This window comes from Mustela erminea, chromosome 12 (assembly GCF_009829155.1).
Source record: "Mustela erminea isolate mMusErm1 chromosome 12, mMusErm1.Pri, whole genome shotgun sequence".
Taxonomy (NCBI): Eukaryota; Metazoa; Chordata; class Mammalia; order Carnivora; family Mustelidae; genus Mustela; species Mustela erminea.
The window spans coordinates 76795941-76815664 of NC_045625.1; the positions used below are offsets into that span (position 1 = coordinate 76795941).

General features: G+C 41.8%; 1 protein-coding gene across 2 annotated transcripts in view; it reads right to left on the reverse strand.

Annotated features, from left to right (window-relative positions):
* The window catches only part of PCSK5 (proprotein convertase subtilisin/kexin type 5), a 449406-nt gene that overhangs the window by 86157 nt on the left and 343525 nt on the right, over positions 1–19724 (reverse strand). For both annotated transcript variants that reach the window (XM_032308751.1, XM_032308750.1), the window contains exons 21-23: positions 18206–18308; positions 11890–12026; positions 6042–6248 (exon numbers count right to left, since the gene is read on the reverse strand). In XM_032308751.1, coding sequence (XP_032164642.1) covers positions 6042–6248; positions 11890–12026; positions 18206–18308 — 447 coding nt within the window. The remainder of the gene's footprint in view (positions 1–6041; positions 6249–11889; positions 12027–18205; positions 18309–19724) is intronic.

Below are 19724 nucleotides of genomic sequence, written 5' to 3' on the forward strand. Positions count from 1 at the left end.
TTATGCTACTATTTTTCTGGCTTCTTTTTTATTTTTACAGGATCTGTCCTTAATTCATCCTCAACTGTACAAGTAGAAATCTCCCAGCTCTTGCGTAGTTTATTTTGTTTGTTTTTAAATTTTTTTTATTGTGTTATGTTAGTCACTATATAGCATTAGTTCTTGATGTAGTGTTCCAAGATTCATTGTTTATGCACCACACCCAGTGCTCCATGCAGTATGTGTCCTCCTTAATACCCACCACCAGGCTCACCGTCTCCCCACCTCCTCCCCTCTTAAACCCTGTTTGTTTCTCAGAGTCCACAGTCTCTCGTGGTTCGTCTCCCTCTTTAATTGCCCCCGCTTCACTTTTCATTTCCTTCTCTTCATGTCCTCCATGTTATTCCTTATGTTCCACCTGAAGTGAAACCATATGATAATTGACTCTCTCTGCTTGACTTATTTCACTCAGCATAGTCTCTTCCAGTCTCATCCATGCTGATACAAAAGTTGGGTATTCGTCCTTTCTGATGGAGGCATAATACTCCATTGTATATATGGACCATATCTTCTTTATCCATTCGTCCGTTGAAGGGCATCTTGGTTCTTTCCACAGTTTGGTGACTGTGGCCATTGCTGCTATGAACATTGGGGTACAGATGGCCCTTCTTTTCACGATATCTGTATCTTTGGGGTAAATACCCAGTAGTGCAATTGCCAGGTCATAGGATAGCTCTATTTTTAATTTTTTGAGGATTCTCCACGCTATTTTCCAAAATGACTGCACCAACTTGCATTCCCACCAACAGTGTAAGAGGGTCCCCCTTTCTCCACATCCTCTCCAACACTTGTTGTTTCTTGCCTTGTTAATCTTTGTGATTCTAACTGGTGTAAGAATCAAATAATAAATAACAAATAATAATATAAATAATAAATCAAATTTATTTTGATTTGAATTTCCTAGATGGCTAATGATGATGAGCATTTTCTCATGTGTCTGCTGGCCATTTGTTTGTCTTCTTTGGAGAAGTGTCTGTTCATGTCTTCTGTCCATTTTTTGACTTGATTATCTGTTTTTGGGTGTTGAGTTTGAGAAGTTCTTTACAGATCTTGGATATCAGCGCTTTGACTGTGGTGTCATTTGTGAATATTTTCTCCACTCCATGGGTTGCCTTTTTGTTTTGTTCACTGTTTCCTTTGTACTTGTATCTTTTTACTGTCATCCTGAGGATTCCTTTCATCCCTGTCTTCCTTTGATGCCCCATTTTCTGGACCTTATATTTTCAAATTCCTGTTCTATTTGTTTTGTGGAATGTACCCTTTACAAGTAATTATCCCAAGAGAGGATGCATGGGAGGTAAAGTTTTGGAAAGCTTGCATGACAATACTCTTTTTTTTAACCCTCACACATGACTCATGGCTTGACTGAAGTTAGGATTAAAAAGAGAAATGATTTCTTTTCTCAAAAGTTTGAAGTTTTTGTTCCATTTTTATGTTTTAGTTTCCATTATTGTTGAGAAGTTGTCATTCTGATAGCCAATCCTTCTTGTATGACCTGCTTTTTTACTCATAGGAGTTTATAGGGTTTTCCTTTGGCCAAAAATAGAAATCTGTTTTCCAAATTCTTACAATAATGTGCCTTGGTGTGTGTCTTTTTAAAATCCATTATGCCGTACATGCAGAAGGCTTGTTGAATCTGGAAATTCATGCCTTTCAGTTCTGGGGTAATTTTCTGAATTATTTCTTTGTTAATGTTCTCTATTCTGTTTTTGCTGTTTACTATTTAAAAACCTAAATTATTTGAATTCCTGGGTTGACCCTGAATTTTTCTTCCCTCTTCTCTGTTTTCTACTTTTACTTTTTATTTTAGTTCTACTGTCTCAGTGATTTTAAAGTTTTTTAAAAATCTTTTTCCCCCCTTCATTTCCATTCTTCTATAATTGATTTTTGAAAATTTTTTGAAAAAATTTTTTTAAAAGATTTTACTTATTCAGTTGAGAGAGAGAGAACAAGCAGGGGTGGGGCAGAGGTACAGAGAGTGAGAGAGAGAGAAGCAGATTCCCCGCTGAGCAGGGAGCCCGATGGAGGGTTTGATCCCAGGACCTGGAGATTATGACCCGAGCTGAAGGCAGATGCTTAACTGAATGAGCCACCCAGATGCCCACTATAGTGGTTTTTAAAGATTTATTTATTTGAGACAGAGAGAGCCCCCCACCCCTGCCACTCATCTGTGTGCATAAATTGGGGGAGAGCAGAGGGAGACAATCTCAGACTCTCCACTGAGCATGAAGCCCAGTATGGGACTTGATCTCATTATCCATGAGATCATGACTTGAACCAAAACCTACAGTCTGATGCCTAATCACCTGAGCCACCCAGGTGTCCCCCCACTTTCTTCTATAATTTTCAAAAAAAATTTCCAAGATCACATTTTTATTTTCTGAGTATTTCTTAATGTATTTTTAAAATTATGTGTTTCGGTCTATAGTATAATTTGATATCTGTATATATCGCAAAGTGATCACCCTCAAAATCCAGTTACCATGCATCACCCTATAGTTGGTCCCCTTCAGCCCTTTCTCCCAGCCGACACCCTCTTCTCTCTGGTAACCATGAGTCTGTTCTCTGTATCTATCAGTTTTGTTTTGTGTCTTAGATTCTACATATGAGTGAAATCATATGGTATTTGTCTTTCTCCTGATTTATTCCACTAGCACAATACCCTCATGGCCCATCCATATTGTAAATGGCAACATTTTATTCTTTTTTTTAATGGATCAACTTTATCCATTCATCTACTGGTGAACATTTAGCTATTTTCAGGTTTTTGGCTATTGTAAATGCCATAATGAACACAGGGATGAGTATATCTTTTCAAATTTGTGTTTTCTTGTTTTTTGGATAAAACCCCAGTAGGGTTGTAACTGGATCATGTGGTAGTTTTATTCTTAATTTTTTGAGGAATATCCATATGTTTTCCACAGGGACTACATCAAATTACATTCCCAGTAACAGTGTATGAGGGTTTCCTTTTCTTTGCATTCTCTCTAACACTTGTGATTTTTGTCTTTTGATAATAGCCATTCTAATGGGTATGAGATGGTATCTCATTGTGGTTTTGATTTGTGTTTCCCTAAAAACGAGTGATGCTGAACATCTTTTCATGTGCTCATTGGCCATCAGTTTGTCTTCTTTAGATGAGTCTTTAATGCATTTTTAGTTAATTTTTGTGTATGGTACAATGAAGTGGTCCACATTCATTCTTTTGCATGTAGCTCACCAGTTCTCTTGGCACCATTTATCGAAAAGACTCTTTTATCCTTTGTATGTTCTTGGTTCTTTCTTCGTAATCAATTGTCCATGTATGCATGGGTCTATTTCTGGGCTCTCAGTTCTATTCAACTTACATGTCTATTTGCTTTTTCTTTTTTTTCTTTTTTTGGTGTGCCAGCACCATATTGTTTTGAATACTATAGCTTTGTAGTATAGTTTGAAGTAAGGGAATGTGATATCTCCAGCTTTCTTCTTCTTTCTCAAGATAGCTCTAGCTATATAGTATCTTTTGAATGGTGAATTTAGTCCATTTACATATAAAGTAATTATTGGTAAGTATATACTTACTGTCATTTTGATACTTGTCTCCTGGTTGTTTTTGAAATTCCTCTCTGTTTCTTTTTTCTCTCTCTTCCCTTGTTGTCTGGTGGCCTTCTTTAGTGTTATGTTTAGATTCCTTCCTCATTTTCTTTTGAATATTTACTATGGTCTTTTTCTTTTGTGGTTACCATGAGGTCCACATATAATATCCCATGTATATAAGAGGTTTTTTAAAGTTGACAGCATCTTAATTTTGAACACATTCCAAAGCTCCACATTTTATAATTTCGGTGACATATATTACATCTTTTAATTTTATGCATCCATAATTATTTTAATTTTAATTAATTATACTATTTTTGTCTTTTAACCTTAAACTTACTTTGTAAGTGATAGATTCACTATTCACTACCTTTATCATGTATTTACCTTTTCCAATAAGATTAATACTTTCATGTGTTTTCATATTATTAGTGTCTTTTCTTTTTAGTTTAGAGAAATCTCCTTACCGTTTCTTGTAAAGCTGTTTTAGTAGTAATGATCTCCTTTAGATTTTGCTTATCTGGAAAACTCCTAGCCTCTTCTTCATTCTGAAGGATAACCTTTGCAAGTAGACATTTTTGGTTGGAAATTTTTTTCTTTCACCACTTTGAATCTGCTACTCCCTTCTGGCCTATAAAATTTCTGCTTAAAAATTTTCTTTTCTTTTTTTTTTTTTTCTAAAGATTTTATTTATTTGACAGACAGAGCTCACAAGTAGACAGAGAGGCAGGCAGAGAGAGAGGAGGAAGCAGGCTCCCTTCGAAGCAGAGAGCCCGATGTGGGGCCCGATCCCAGGACCCTGGGATCACGACCCGAGCCGAAGGCAGAGGCTTAACCCACTGAGCCACCCAGGTGCCCCTGAAAAATTTTCTAATAAGCATATGAGTTTTCTTTGTAAAATAAATCGTTTGTTTAATAAACAAATAAATCGTTTTTCTGCACCTCTTTTTAGATTCTCTCTCTTAACTCTTACCATTTTAATTATGTATCTTGGTGTGGTTCTCTTTGGGTTCCTCTTATTTAGAATTCTCTGGGATTCCAGGACCTAGATGTCTGTTTTCTTCCCCAGGTTAGAGAAGTTTCTAACCATTATTTCTTTGAATATTTTTTCTGTGTCTTGTTGTGTCTCTCTGTCTTTTTAAAAAAGATTTTATTTATTTTAGTGAGAGAGAGTGCAAGTGAGTTGGGAGAGGAGCAAAGAGGGAGAAGCAGAGAGAATCTGAAGCAGACTCCTCACTCATCACAGAGCCTGATCTCATGACTATGAGATCATGACCTGAGCCAAAACCAAGAGTTCGGTGCTTAACTGACTGAGTCACCTAGGTTCTCCTTGATGTGTCTCTTTTATCTTTAGTTGTAGAGGTGCTGTTTATCTAGTTCAGAGGTCCTTTTTGGAGGGAAATTATTCGGCATGTAGCCATAAAATTATAGTATCTGTAGAAAGAGATGAGTTCAAAGTCTTTTTACACTCCCACCCTGAATCCCCCTTCTAATCTCTTTCCATTCATTTAATAGATTGGATCAGATTGATTGGTACAAACAGAGTAAGTCGAGCTATATGCCATGCAACTAGTTTTGACATAAAGATGGTAGATTTTATTAAAAAAATAAGTTCCATTTCTGGGAATATGGAATTGGGTATATAAGTGAACAGACTCTGTCTTTAAAAAATCTGCCTTCCCAAATTATTTTTTCAAGACTTAAATCCTATACTACATTAGTGAACATAAAGCAGAAAAAGGAATGAATGTCTTAATTATTCTAGAAACATCTTGGAGCTCTTTTTAGCACCAGACCAGGCATAATTCTTATACAGAGCAGAGAAAATCTGTAACATTCTTACATGGAAAAGAACAAAAAATTTAAGTCCTGTTTTTTAATCTTCTTCCCATGTAAGATATGAAATTGGGCCGTAGCAATAACACATACAATTTATAGGACATTTCATATTTTCAAGTAGCTTTAGGTAAGCTTATTCTCATCAGCTTCTCACAGCAACCAGTTTGGTGCAATGCTCACCCTTTCCCACACGAAGAATAAAAGGCATAGAGAAATTAGACTGATTTTGCGCAGGGTCTCATAACTAGTAATAGGAAAGGAGAAAATTGTTGGTCAGGACCTTCAAATTCTGATTTGATTTCCTCTCCATTATACCCCACCCACAAACCCTTGATTCAATATCAATGTCTCTGTGATCAGCTGCATTACTGTGTCTCTGGAATGTGTCTGAAGAGACCCAGAGAAAGGTGTGTGGAGGAAGAGGGAGGAGCAGCCATCAGTGTCCCCACTGGACATACAGTCACACAAAGTCATCCCAGGTGCCAACATTAAAGCCAGGAGGTCAATTCAAATCTCAGAGCCATCCCGAGGTAGAGCTCCTCATGCTACCTCCTGGTATAAGACTGGCCCAGAGCAGCCTTACTTACCTTGTCCACACTCCAACTTCTGGCAGGTGTGGTTGCTGGGCACTATGAAGTAGCCATCCATGCATCGTGTGCAGATGTGTGCACGGTGACAAAGTTCACAGTTGTCTGAGCAGGGCAGGCAGGTGTGCCCCTCGGCAGGATAGTGGCCTGCTGGGCAGCTCTCCCAACACTCCCCCTGATACAGGAAGCGCTCCTGGCCGTGCTTATCTGAACAGATGGAGGGGCAACCAAAAAGAAGAAAAATGTACAAAATTAACTGTGAAACTAATATAACCTAAGATTTAAATTTTTTAAAAAATATTTTATTCATTTATTTGACAGACAGAGATCACAGGTAGGCAGAGAGGCAGGCAGAGAGAGGGGAAGGGAAGCAGGCCCCCTGCTGAGCAGAGAGCCTGATGTGGGGCTCGATCCCAGGACCCTGAGATCATGACCTGAGCCAAAGGCAGAGGCTTTAACCCATTGAGCCACCTAGGTGCCCCATTTTAAAAGAAAGATGTAACTGAGTACTTTGGCTTCTAGGGGACCAGGAGTATAAGAATGCATTTAATGAAAAGTTCAACATCTCTCTGCTTATGGTCGAGAAGTTTTCCTTGCAGGGAATAATTTTTCAGTATTTTGTACATTTGAGTGAGTCGGGACTACCATCTGGGATGTCGCTGCAAAAGCAGAAGCCACACTCTGTGAGTAACTATGAATCAGAAAGTGTTTAACTTTCCCAGGGGCTCCTTTTGGTTTCTGTGGAGGGTCTCAGACTTGGGAGCTATGGGGATCCTATGAGAATAAACAAAGGCTTCCTGATAGAACGGCTTCTTTGAGAGTCCCGATTTTTAGAATGGTTTTGAATTCGGTTATCAAAATCACACACTTGTATTAACCGTCCAAAAGTCTGAATTTTTGCATGGCTGCCAGTTCCTACGGTGACAGCGTAGGATGACAGTCACCTTTTTGACTCCTTAAATGGATTTCTGGGAGTCCTGAGCTTCTGTCAACATTGGAGTCTACATGGAAAGAATTAGCAGTATGTCTAATACGAGACTACGGAAGTTGCTTTTGGAGGGAATAGAAAATTCGAACCAATTATAAACTCACACTGAATGACAAAGGGTTAGAATAAGTTTGTATACACATAAAACAAGATGAACGAAATGTGCCTGGAGGTCCCCTGCCTTTGCCCTCCTGGAGTTTTTTTTTTTTTTTTTTTTTTTTTTGTGCTGAGTGTGTGTAGAGATCTGTCTTCTCTGGATCAAGTCTCCCATATGCTCCTGCTTCTGCAGAACAGCTGACTTGTGTTTCCCCAAATAACTAGGGCTAGTGTTCACTCGTGATACTCTACGTGGAGATCCAGAACCATTGACCTTCAAGGTGCAAGGCTGCTGAATCTGTGGCTAAAGATATCACTCTCCCCATGTTGCAAAAGCAGAATCTTAACATCAGTGTAATAGTCCTTGCCAGCATTCAAGTATTTCTGTATTTCCCTAAACATTCTGTATTTCAAGTATTTCCCTAAACGTGGCACTCTCAAATGATCTAACCCAGTGTTTTGTCCTTAACTAAATCCCTAGTTCAAATCCAGTTTAAAAATCACACCCTTGGATTATGGGCTCTGAAGCTATCTCTTTAGTGTTTGTGATTTCCAACCGGAAGTCTGCTGGTTCCCATGGGACAAAGGCAATAAAGAGGACTTCCCTAGGCGGGTGCAACAAAGTGTCAGCCCTCTCCAAGTTTGAGTTGGAAGAACATTCTCCTCTAAGGGAAGGAGAGTGTTTGGGAGGATGTCATGTGCATTTGGGGATGATAGGGAGCCCAAACCCCTGACCTGGTAGAACGTGGAATCTTGACACCACAAAAGGGCGAACATTCCAAGCTATGTTCTTTTCAGACACCTTATGAAACCCTAGCAAACCTCATTTCCACCAAGACTCATTCAGAAAAGATCCTGTTTTTCAGAGGGCCAAACTTCTGAGATATAGTTAGGAAGATCTGAGGAGAACAGTGAGAAGTTACTCCCTCCTCCATTCAGCTGTTGAAGTCCGTCCCCTACACCCTGACATGACATCACCTCAGGATCCAGAGGCTTGGGGGCAGCCTGGCATATACCGAGTTCTAAATACTTATTTGTTGTAGGAATGATTGAGTAGCTAAGTGCATTAATATTTAGCAATATTCCCATTTTTCTAATGTAACCAACTGGATCAATAATCTAAAAATAAAAATTAACAGTGATGGGTTTCAATACCAGATGAAATGTTCTCCAATCCCATTTATATTATTCAGACATGGCTTTGTTATTTGAACCACTTTGGGTATTGCCATTTGAGTTAAAAAAAAAAACCAAACAAACAGATTTGGATGGTCTTGGTATTTGAAATACACGGACCCTGTAAAGGAGTTAACTTAGATGCCTTGATCATGGGCAGATTTTCCCAAGGTTTGGTCTAGGATTACCCCAAGATGTGCTCAAGTTTCTAATAGCCTGGGTAGTATGGCAGTTTTAGTTTTCACTGGTAATTTGGATGTCCCACGGATTTAAATTACCATGCATACATTTTTGGCTACTTGACTAGAGTCTCAGAATTTAAATTATTGTGACAATATGTAAGAGAAGCTGGTTCTAGTAACAGGAGGGCTGATATTTTTGTTAGGTGCAAACCTTTCATGTGATAATATGAGACAAGAGTGAAAGTGCAAGAAACTCTGAGATTGGCTTTCATTTATACTTAAGAGCAATTAGCTGCTTCTAGAGCAGCTAATTTCATTAGAAGAGAATGTGGACTCATGTGAAGACAGCTGAGGGAACCCCTGGATGGCTCAGTCAGTTAAGTGTTCGCCTTCAACTCAGGTCATGATCCAGGGTCCTGGGATTGGGTTTCACGATGCATTCCCTGCTCAGCGGGGTGTCTGCTTCTCCCTCCCCTCTGTACCTACCCCCTGCTCATGCTCTCTCTCTCTCTCTCTCAAAGAAATAAATAAAATCATAATCTTAAAAAAAAGAAAGGCTGAGAGATTCTGAAAATAAACTATAAAGTTTACTTCAACATTTTTCTTACTGTAGCTATTATGTGATTGGTCAAATTTAGCTTTGGGTTTAATTTCGTAGAGGACAAATCTGGACAAGAACATTAGAGGGAATCTTCACTCCCAGGGCTGGAGGTCTGTATTTCCAAAAAGGATTCAGACCTAAATCTTAACAAAATTACAATTAAGCAAAGGTGAAATTTCTGTGAACTGCTGGCAGGCACTCGTGTGTAGGTGGCACCCTGTAGCCAGAGGATTTCAGCCTTTTAATTTTTTTTAACGATTTTATTTATGTATTTATCTGAAAGAGAGAGAGAGAGAGAGCAAGGGGAGGAGCAGAGCGGAAGGGAGAGGGAGGGGGGAAGAATTTCAAGCAGACTCTGTGCCCAATGTGGAGCCTGTCACAGGGCTTGAGCCTGCAACTCTCCGAGATCATGACCTGAGCCAAAACCAAGAGTTCGAGGCCCAACTGACTGAGCCACCTAAGCGTCCCTCAGTATCAAAGCCTGTTGGTATGGAACTGCCTCAGGTCAGAGATCCCTTGTCTTTACCACTGTTTCCTGTGTTGGCGGTGCTCAGGTATGTCCTAGGGACGACATGCTCTGCAGAGGAGGGAAATCAGAGCCACTCAACAGTGCCCCCTCTGGCAAGGCCTTCCCGCTCACGAGAGCTGAGAGCTGTTTCTTCTCTGACTTGTGGTAGGATTCCTTCCTTCCTTTGGTCTTTAATATTTTCTTGTGTTTATAATCCATTATTAGCACAGATCCCTTTGTTAGGCTGTCAACTCCTTGAAGGCAAGCATCATACAACCATTTATTGTCTTGTCCCATGACCACTATGTGTAGTAACTTCCACAGGTGAACTTTTATTAAGATAGGGAGTAAACATAGACTTTTAAACAAAAAAACTGAGAAGTGTCAAAGCATCTTTTGTGTGGATTGGCCCAAGTAACTGTAGGATGCATAGAACATTCTAGACATTTGTTCAGTATTCAAGGGAATCCTTAATTTTGGACTATATATGAAGAGTCAGTGTGTTTTAAATGTGAAAGGGAATTTTTTAGATGCTGTCTCACCTATGTGTCACCCCCAGCCCCATTTTTTTTTTTTTTAACTAACAAAGAGAGACTCAAAGAGGTGAAGAATCAGGATTAATGTCTTCTAGTTCATTAGTCACAAAGCAGGAACTAGAACTCAGTTACTCTGGTTGCTGGTACTGACCTGCTACTGAACCATTCATTTATTCAGTTATACTGTGCACGCTGCGTGCTGTCCCAGTGCTCAAAGCTAGTGCTCAGGTAGAAACCATTCACTGCTTTTATAGGACGTAGAGTCTTATGGACAAGATAGCTTTCGAGATTGAGGATGCCTGTAAAGGGGTAAGCAGAAGCTCCAAGGATGCACATATAGAAAGGTCCCATCCTAGAAAGGAAATTGGGACAGCCCTCATTGAGGAAATGATGTTGAGACCTACAAAATAATTAGAGGTCAGGCAGATAACAAGTGAGGAACATCTCCAGTGAAGTCTTTGAACAGCTAGGGAAATTGGCATGGCCACAGGCGTAAGTAGGTACAAACAGTAACAGTGGTGGTAGTAGTGGTGATAGTAAGGGTAGTATTTAGTATTATATTGAGTACTTCATATGTGCCCAGCCCTGTTTAAGTGCTTTGTTATTTTATCTCATTTAACCTCATTTTATTTTCATAATCTTAAAAGTAGAAAACCATTATCACCATCTTATAGATGAGGAAGGAAACAGAAGGAGCAGACCAGAGAGAAAATTTGACATAGATCTACCTTGTTTACATGACAAACACACAAAAAAATTTTAGTTTACACAAAGAAATGTGTTCTCTCCCATTTTCCTACAAATGTATGATACTCTCAATTCAGTCTTCATTATTCTTGGTTCTATTAATAAAGATAAGTAGTTCTCTTCCACCAGGAACAAAAACAACGTGTGAGCATGATGGTGGTGGTAACTGATGGCCTTGGGATCAGTGAGACAATAAGGAGTGGTGGGGAGAGCAGCCTCCTCTGATGTCCCGTCAGTCATTTAGGGAATGTAGGCCAAGTGGTGCCCAGTGTTGTGCTCCAAGTTTTCAGAGAAAACAAACCAAAACAAAGCCAAATAAAACAAACAAAACAAACTACCAAGGTTTTCTTCGAAATTTCCCAATTTTTAAATTTGGCTGAAATGTTAAAAGGTCAAATAAAATACGAATCTGGCCCACATGAGGTAAAAGTGGGGGACAGACATATGAGGGGAAGTTGGAAAGGAGTCAAGAGCAAACTGCAGAGGATCTTTGATATCATGAAATATAATCCAATGACAGCAGAAACTTGAACTGTTAAAGCTGAGACAAAACAATATTTTTGTTGAAAAAAATTCCTTTGTTCCTACAGTAGGGCTCTGACAACTTCTCAATAAAATAGCTCAGGGCTGAGGAGACCTTGACACAGCCTCTATTTCAATATTTCTCTTGAAGACTGAATGTGTCTCCTTAACATCCTCACTTTTCACTTTCACCGCAACAAATCTTAGCTTTCCTGACGGTCTCATGTCTGACATCATGTCTGAATGACCTTTCTCCTTCTCCGGAAAGACATGTCTTAGCTTCTCTCTCATCTCCTTAGGGACAGTGAGTCTGTGTCTACGATAATGTGAATTCGTTTCCTGACAAGAAGCAGAAACTTCAAGGTTGTATGCACTCCCCAGCGAACAGCTTTCTGAGATCAACCCCTTGTCCCCAGAGTTGAAGCTTCTGAGTCAAACCAGGGGGAGAACAGGTTTAAAGAAAGAAAGAAGAGAACAGCCAGACTTCCTCACCTACTCCACAGGAAGTACAGTTGGAAGGCTCATTTCCTTGGCATTCTTGGCAGGTGTGGTGGCATAGATGACATTCATTCTGAAATTCAAATGTCCCTGAGGGACATTTGAAAACGCAGCGGCCATTGTCAAAAGTCCTAGAGGAAGAACAGATTTCAGAGTTTATAAGGGTGACTTTCTGGAACGGCTCTAAGTATGAGAACATGTGGCGTTCATGTTTCACTGCACAGACTTGGTTTCATTGTTCCAGAAACAAGGGGGATGCCTGGGATTGATCATCTTGGAACATGGGGAATATTAGTCACGTACCCATCCTTGGCCCAGGGTCTGGACCCAACAGCAGGCATGCCAGAAACTGGCTCAGGATGCAGTCCTGAGTCTGGTTCCAAATAAGCTAACCGGTGCCTGCAGGGATTAAACCCATACTGTGGGCCCCAGCCAAACCCAGTCAACAGTCACATGGAGGTCTTTAAAATTTCAAGACACTAAATGGGCCTCTGCATCCAGAGGCCTCGGAGAAAATACTCTTCCTTTGGTTATCAGCATGTGCACACTTTCTAGGGGAAATGCCAACATCAAGGGCTCTCAAAGGGGTAGAATGAAGCATGGTCCCGTAGCTTACGTGCTACTTATAAACTTGATCCATGCACAAGGCAAAGTAATCGATGAACTCTGATTTTGCGCACCATTTTTGCAAGGGCTTCCTGATGCCTAAGGTACCAGCTTTTTTTTCATCTTGTTTGCAAACACCTACATGGGCACTACGAATGAGTTAGAATGGGCGCTCCTAAAACCTTTGATTTTATACACATAAAATACATATCATAATGTCACTGTTGATATTTTCATAGTTTTGCTTCTTTTCTTCCTTCACAAAGTAATCCCAGGAGCAAACAGGATGAAGTAAATCGTATCCAAAAATTTTGCTCAGAAAAATAAGAAATGTTTAGCAAGGGCAAGAGTCAGATAGCTAATGCGGATTGATGAAGTCAGCCGCGGGGCTCTGCCCCTGGAGTTTCTAAATCAGTAAGTCTTTGGGGGAGAGAGCTGAGAATTTGTATTTGTTAAGCTCCGGGGCGATGCACATGCCGCTGGTCTAGGGACCACAGTTTGAGAGCTGCTGTTCCGCCTTCTGCTCGCTGGTAGTAGGGATAACTGTGGAATCTGCTAAATGAGCCCTAAGTTAACACAGGTGGCGTCCAGTTGAATCAGTTCAAGTTTCTTCCCAGCAGTAGTTACTGTCTCAGTTGGGAGGTTAACTCACCATGCAGCACACACTTATCCCTGATGGTATAACATTGGCATCCCCACCGGACAGAATGGAGGGCCTGTCAGCAAAGCTAGGGCTCCTTTCTCCCTCTGCTGCCTCTCTCCGCCCCTCACCCCCCAAGCCGGACCTCCCATGGAAGGGCAGGCATAGGCCTGGGGTGCACTGGCGTGTCTAAGTCCCACTGTTTCCACAGCTAGAGCCAGCCCTGAGCCGGGGCCATTTCAGTCACAGGGTTGTGGAGGTCGGCAGGGGAGCAAGGCAACCTGAGTGGGGACAGTGGGATTAACACCAACATCATAAGACAGACAGCCACCTTCGTTCTTGCATTCTCCGCCCTTTGGTTTCTGGTCACCATACTGAGCACTGCTGGAGTGAACAAGGCCTGTGGCCCACTGCAGGGCATGGAGTCCCAGCCCCGAGCAGACGAGTATGCACATCTGGTTGTCTATGTCAAAACAGATCCCCTGTGCCATGGGGTCTGCTGAGAAGGCTGCGCTCCCAGCCCAGACTTTCAGTTGATGGCACTCATGCCGACTGGGAATATCCCAGCCCCACCCCGGCTCTGGCATCTGAGCTAGATTTTTCAAGGAATCATTTGGATGTGACTAGTTAAAAACCCCAAACCTCCCTTTAAGAAAAACTGTGTAAGAGCTTTCTGAGGTTTTTAAACAAGGAAGCTGCTAGATACTCTGCGGAAGGGAGAATGGGAATGTTTATTAGTGAGGGTTCTTTTTTTTTTTTTTTTTCCTCCTAAATTCTGCTGCAAAGGGAATGAAAAGTGTGTCATCATTTTTGCCTTTTATAGAAAGAGCTGATGAACTTATTTAGGGGGAAATAATTTCTCTTGGGATGAGTGATCTAATACTCTCAATGATGGGAACCATTTAGAAGCATCCAGAAGGTGGGGGCAGCAGACTTGGGGGTGAAGCCGAGGGTGTAATACTTTCATGTTAATATATGCATGGGGCAGCCCTTCTGACTTGAGTGCTTAATTTTAAGAAAGTACCAAGCACATAATGGTGCTTTAAACCACCTCCCTTCGTATCTACTCTAAGGAAAGCGAAGTTGAAGTACAGTTTTTTGTAAGAATGTGATTCTTTCTAGAGATCAAAACAGAGAAGGAAAACAGTCACGTTTAGGTAAAGGCACTGAATTACACCATCTCCTGCAAGCCCACCCCCCTCAAGGAAAACTGTTAAGGAACTTGAGAAAAGAACCAGCTCAGGTGGCTCAGATTTCCACTGACACTAACAATTTTCGCTAGTGGAGAACAGATGACCTTGCCCTGGGCTCCGTGGGGCTGAAGACAATTTCCTGTAAAGCCAACCCAAGTCCTTTCTGGGACCGCCCATCACCCACTCTGGATGTTTGAGACAACTGGGCAAGCTAATCTCTGCAGGGAAGACATTTCTTCCCCAACTCATGTGTGCTTTTAGCCTTTTCATAATCAGCGAACCATTCCAGGTCCAACAGGGCTTATGGAAAGAAGAAGTCGGCAGAGTGTTATTGAGCTGGGCAGAGGTAATGTTCTCCATATTGGCACTACGTTTTCTGACATCCGGTGTGTGTGTGTGTGTGTGTGTGTGTGTGTTACAAACTAGAAGAGATGAGACGGTGAATCAGGTTTAGTGGATCCTCTGCTGATGGTTGGTTTAGCCCAAGTACGTCGTCACAAGGGCATTTAATCTACTTTCTTGGTACTTTAATTTTTTTTCTTAAGGTTTTATTTACTTGAGACGGAAAGAGAGTGAACGGGGCGAGGGGCAGAGGGACAGAGAGATAATGTTAACACGAAATGAAATCTGGCAAAAAGTCTCTCCGCACCCCCCCAACGAATTCACTGAAACAGATCAAATAAAGCATTTGAGGGTAGATCAGAGCAGAGGTAACTTATAATGTTTTTAATTGGTTCATTGACTCTATGACTCCTTCAGGACTGGGTTGGGAAGCCAGCTTGAGCCAGGAGGACCAGGAGGGCCATGAGGGCCGTGGCACTGAGGGCTCTGCATGTTAGCAGTGCCAAAGGAGGCTCTTTCTGCCTCCAAGTTTTCATTCCTCTCTAAGGAGCTAAGCCCAAGAGTTAATGGAAATATAAAGAGAGACCTAGAATACAAAGAGAGGGCTTCCTAAAGTTTGGTTTTCTGTAAAACAAGTTTGGGGTTATGTTATTTTTGAAACTTTACTAAGTAAAAAATTTAAATATATATAAAATAAACACATATACAAGACATAAAAGTGCCCTTTCCTCTGTATTCATCTCTCGGCTGCAGCAGTTTCACTGCGTGGTCAATCTTATTTATATCCCCATCGGTTTACTTCCCTCCCATATCATTTTGAAGCAAACCTATAACTTAAATATGAATTCTTCTCTCCTAGATAAAAACTCCTTTGGGGGGTGCCTGGGTGGCTCATTCGGGCATCTGTCTTCAGCTCAGGTCATGATCTCAGGGTCCCGGGATCAAGCCCTGCCTCAGGCGCCCTGCTCAGTGGGGAGTCTGCTTCTCGTTCTCCCTCTGCTCCTCCCTCCTGCTCATGTCTTCTCTTTTTCTCTCAAATAAGTAAAAAAAAAAAAAAAAAATCTTAAAAAAAAAACAAACAAGAGACATCTTTAGGGATGACTTTTTTTCTGCCAGGACTAGAGATATCTAAAAGCTTAAGACCAGGAAGAAACTTGGACAGATCAACTGTCCTGGGTGTTCTGTTTCTCTCCTTACCCTTGGCTCAGATCCATTTTTTGTCATTATTTGTCCTGCCATGTCCTGGAAGTGTGCCAACTAGACCCTACCTCCCCAGGCTCACTCCTCCCATTTGTAAGTGGTGTTTCCCATTGGCCTCCACTCAATTCCAGACGAGGGAAATCACCAGCAGATCTATGGGTGGGAGGAGAGAGAGATTGGGGGTATTTATCCCCCCCCCCCCCCCCGAGCTGTAGCTCTGCTTCCTCCTTCCATGGTTCTGGAGTGGCCGTGTCCCCTACAGCCCTACTTTCTATCAAGATAGCCTTCCCCCGCCAGGGTTGCAGCTTTTGCTTCGGGTCTCGAGTGTTAAAGCTGGTCCCTGAGCACTTCACCAACCCTTGACTTTGACCTCCTGAGCTACCTCTGAGAATTCATGGACCTAACTCAGAGCTGGACATAGAGCAGGTGCTCAAGACCATCTTGAAGGGATCTGATTCCACTCAAGAAAATGCTTTGGAAGATACTTAAGAAAAATACTTTTTGTCTTTTAAGAACAACTCAGTCAACATCAACATCTTTCCAAATAGTTTTTATCTCCTCATCGTCTCAACCCTGTTCTAGCAAAATGCAGATTTAAAAAAGTCAGGTAGTTCCTTGCTATGATATGATGCCCTCTCTTGGACATATTTGCAAGTAATTTTTATCAAGGAAGAGAGATGAGCGAAATGGAGTGCTCAGGGAGATGAGAAGAAAACTCTTCCTGGGAAACAAGATTTCCATAGAACACATGAGTTCAAGATCCATGAGCATGCTTTTCTTTCTTTAAAAGCTAAATCATGGGCTGCTTATGCCAGTTGTGCTACCCCAATGTCCCAGGAACTGTATCTCTGATCTTAATGTACCAATGGGCTTCAGTATTTTTCATGGCTATTTATGGTAGTAGCGTTGTTGTTGTTGTTGTTTTTCCCTGACTTTTGATGAACCTGGGACAATCCTGACTTCTGCAGTATACACCGGAGGATGGTAATAGCCCTAGTAAACAAATGCTAGTAAGTTCCTTTAGTTCAAACATGTCCAAACATGCAGTGGGGCTTGACTGTTGATATGGTGAGGAGTTAGGAGAAGCAGGACCCATACTCAGAATGATGTCTGTAACCAAGAGTGTGTCCTGAAGCTGCCTGAAAGCAAATCCAATATGTAGAGGCATAGATATCTAAAAGAGACACTTGGGAAATGTTACCACAGTGAGCAATGACAATTCTTAAGACTTCTTTGGTGTTTGTCTCCTTGCCTCCCTCCATCCCCCCCTTCCTTTTTTCTCTTCCTGAGGAAGCTATCTGGACAGCCAAGCCCATGATATTGATTATACACTTTACTATTTCTTGAATCATTACTGTGTGTTGATCACTGGGGCGGGGGGGGGCGGGGGGACTAGGGAGACAAATACAACCACAGTTCCTGCTCAGGGGATTATAGTCTTGAGGAAGAATTAGGTGAAATGACTGTTGTACGAAGCAGAGGGACTGTCCATCCTGGGGATTTATCTGCCACCAAAGCAGCCTCATCATACTGGTCTGGAGAGAGCCTGCTTCCTAGGCACTGAGTAGAGCAGTGATGGGGCTACGCATTCAAACACTCAGTCAGCCAACAAGTCTTAAGGGCTCCAATCAGAGGAGCATTGACTAAAAACACAACAGTCTTCCAATGCTCTATGCTAGAAATTCCCAGTGTATTAGCAGATTCTCATTCCGTTCAGATGCTTGTTATTTCCCCATTCATTCAGCTACCGAACATTAATTGAGTGCCTACTATTTTCCTTGTCCTGCGATAGGTAATGGAGATACAAAATGAGTATTTCATGGGGCTTCTCGAAATACAGCCCCCCTATAGAGAGATAGAGATTTGTAAATTAATGTCTTAAAATATCGCAGGTGCTCATGGAAGTTTATACAGAGCCCAGAGGAACATGAGGAGGAGAAGGTTAATTCTGGGAAGTGGTCAAAATGCCTTCATGGAACAGTTCATCCTTGAACTGACTCTAGGAGTATGATGAGCTGTTTGATCAGCAGATGGAGACGATGGGTGTGCAGAAGGGGATGCAATTGCAGCCATCAAAGACACCATTTTCATTGATGGGAAAGCCCTTTTAGTGTCCAGGTAACTGTTTCTTGCACAGGGTGCAGGGCATCATGGGAAGAAGATGCTACAGAGCTGGCTCTATGGCCGGACCATGGATGGTTTTTGTGTCATGGAGTTTGGTTCTTTTTCCTATAGACCCAAGGGGTGACTTTAAGGTGGTAAACACCTTCTCTCCCCATCCTGCCACCCATGGGCTCCCAACCACAGGAGATACTGGGAGGTCACTCACCTTGTGATGGGGCAGTCAGTGCACTCTTCCCGAGTTGGCCCCCAGCACTTGGCACATGAGGCTTCACAGACTTGGCAGTGGCCATGCTCATCAATGTATTCTCCTAGGGGAAAAAAAATCCAATTGTTTACCTCATTCCTACATGGCAGTGCTGCCTGGGCTGTCAGTCTGAGAGCAGCCAGATCTCTCTGTGGCTGCCTAAAAGCAATGGAAACAACACGGCAAGGAGACCTTGAATGGCTTCAGTTGCCGCTCCTAAATCCTGACCTTACAATAACAACTGCTCCTCTCCCAAGGGCCTTGGAAGTTGGAACCTCAAAAACTTATGAGGCAATGACATAATTTTGGATCTAGTCAACACGTGTTACATATTTTATGAGTAGAGAGAAGCCAAGGGGGGCTTCTCACAGGACCCCTTTACTGATCCCCTTCTGACTTTTCTGTTAAAGGCTGAAGGTTCCTGAACCCCAGAGACCCCACTTACAGCCTTGGTTCAAGTCAAGCAACAAGCAGGACCCACCCGCCATTCTGGGGGTGTTGCGGTTACTGGTTAAGAAGGGGGAGTTGAGGCTTGGCTAACGTCTGACAGATGTGAGCTGCATCTCACCCTGAAAGAGTAACAGTGAAGAGATAGCCAGAGAATTCTTCATTTAATTGGAAAGTTTATCTCTCCCAAGGAAAAACACATAGGAGGCCTTTCTACAGAAGCAAGTCCAACCTTACAAACTCCTTATGACCATTTAAGAAATTACTGTCCTAGTAAAGATGGTGGAGACAGGCTAACTTCTTTGGAGGTGATAACCTAGTGATAAACCAATGATGGGTCTCTGCTCGTTGAATTCAGTACTCTACTCAATGCTACACACGTCCTCCCCTCCCGCTGTCCTAAAAGAAATCAAAAAATTTCTACAGTCTGATCCAAAGAACTACTTGATATTGTTTGGAAATTGATCATGCTCAGAAAATATAGTTTCAGATTTCAGCAGAATCACCCCACCCCCTGTAAATATGTCTGAACATTGTTGACCTGGGCTTCAGCCAGAATAGTGAGGTACCAGTTACTCATGCATGGTTTAACCAAGTCGTCTTACTGAAACTCTGAGGTTTGCTGCCTGATTTATTGTATTTGCTTTGAAGCCCTGGAAACACAGACTTGACTGGTGAGAAATGGAGGAAAGTCCACCCCTCTGCATTGTCCCATAGCTTTACTGAATTAATGCAGTTGGGAGAGGTAAACCTTACGTACATAATTCTTTCCATTGCAGCAGACCACAAAAATGAAAATGAAGAGTAGGTAGGGTTTGTCTTTTGATGTAGAGGTAGTCTATTTTGTTAACTAAAGGGGAAAGGACATATACAGAGCAGTGCAATTATCTAACATCGGCACACCCTTCCCTTCTTAGACTCTGCTCTTCTCTTTGTCTTCTCTTTGGATATATAACTTTTAGGATGGAGCCATGGTTCTTAGCTCGGGAGTGACTCCTAGGAGCTGGAAACCCGAAACAGTGCATCCCCAATT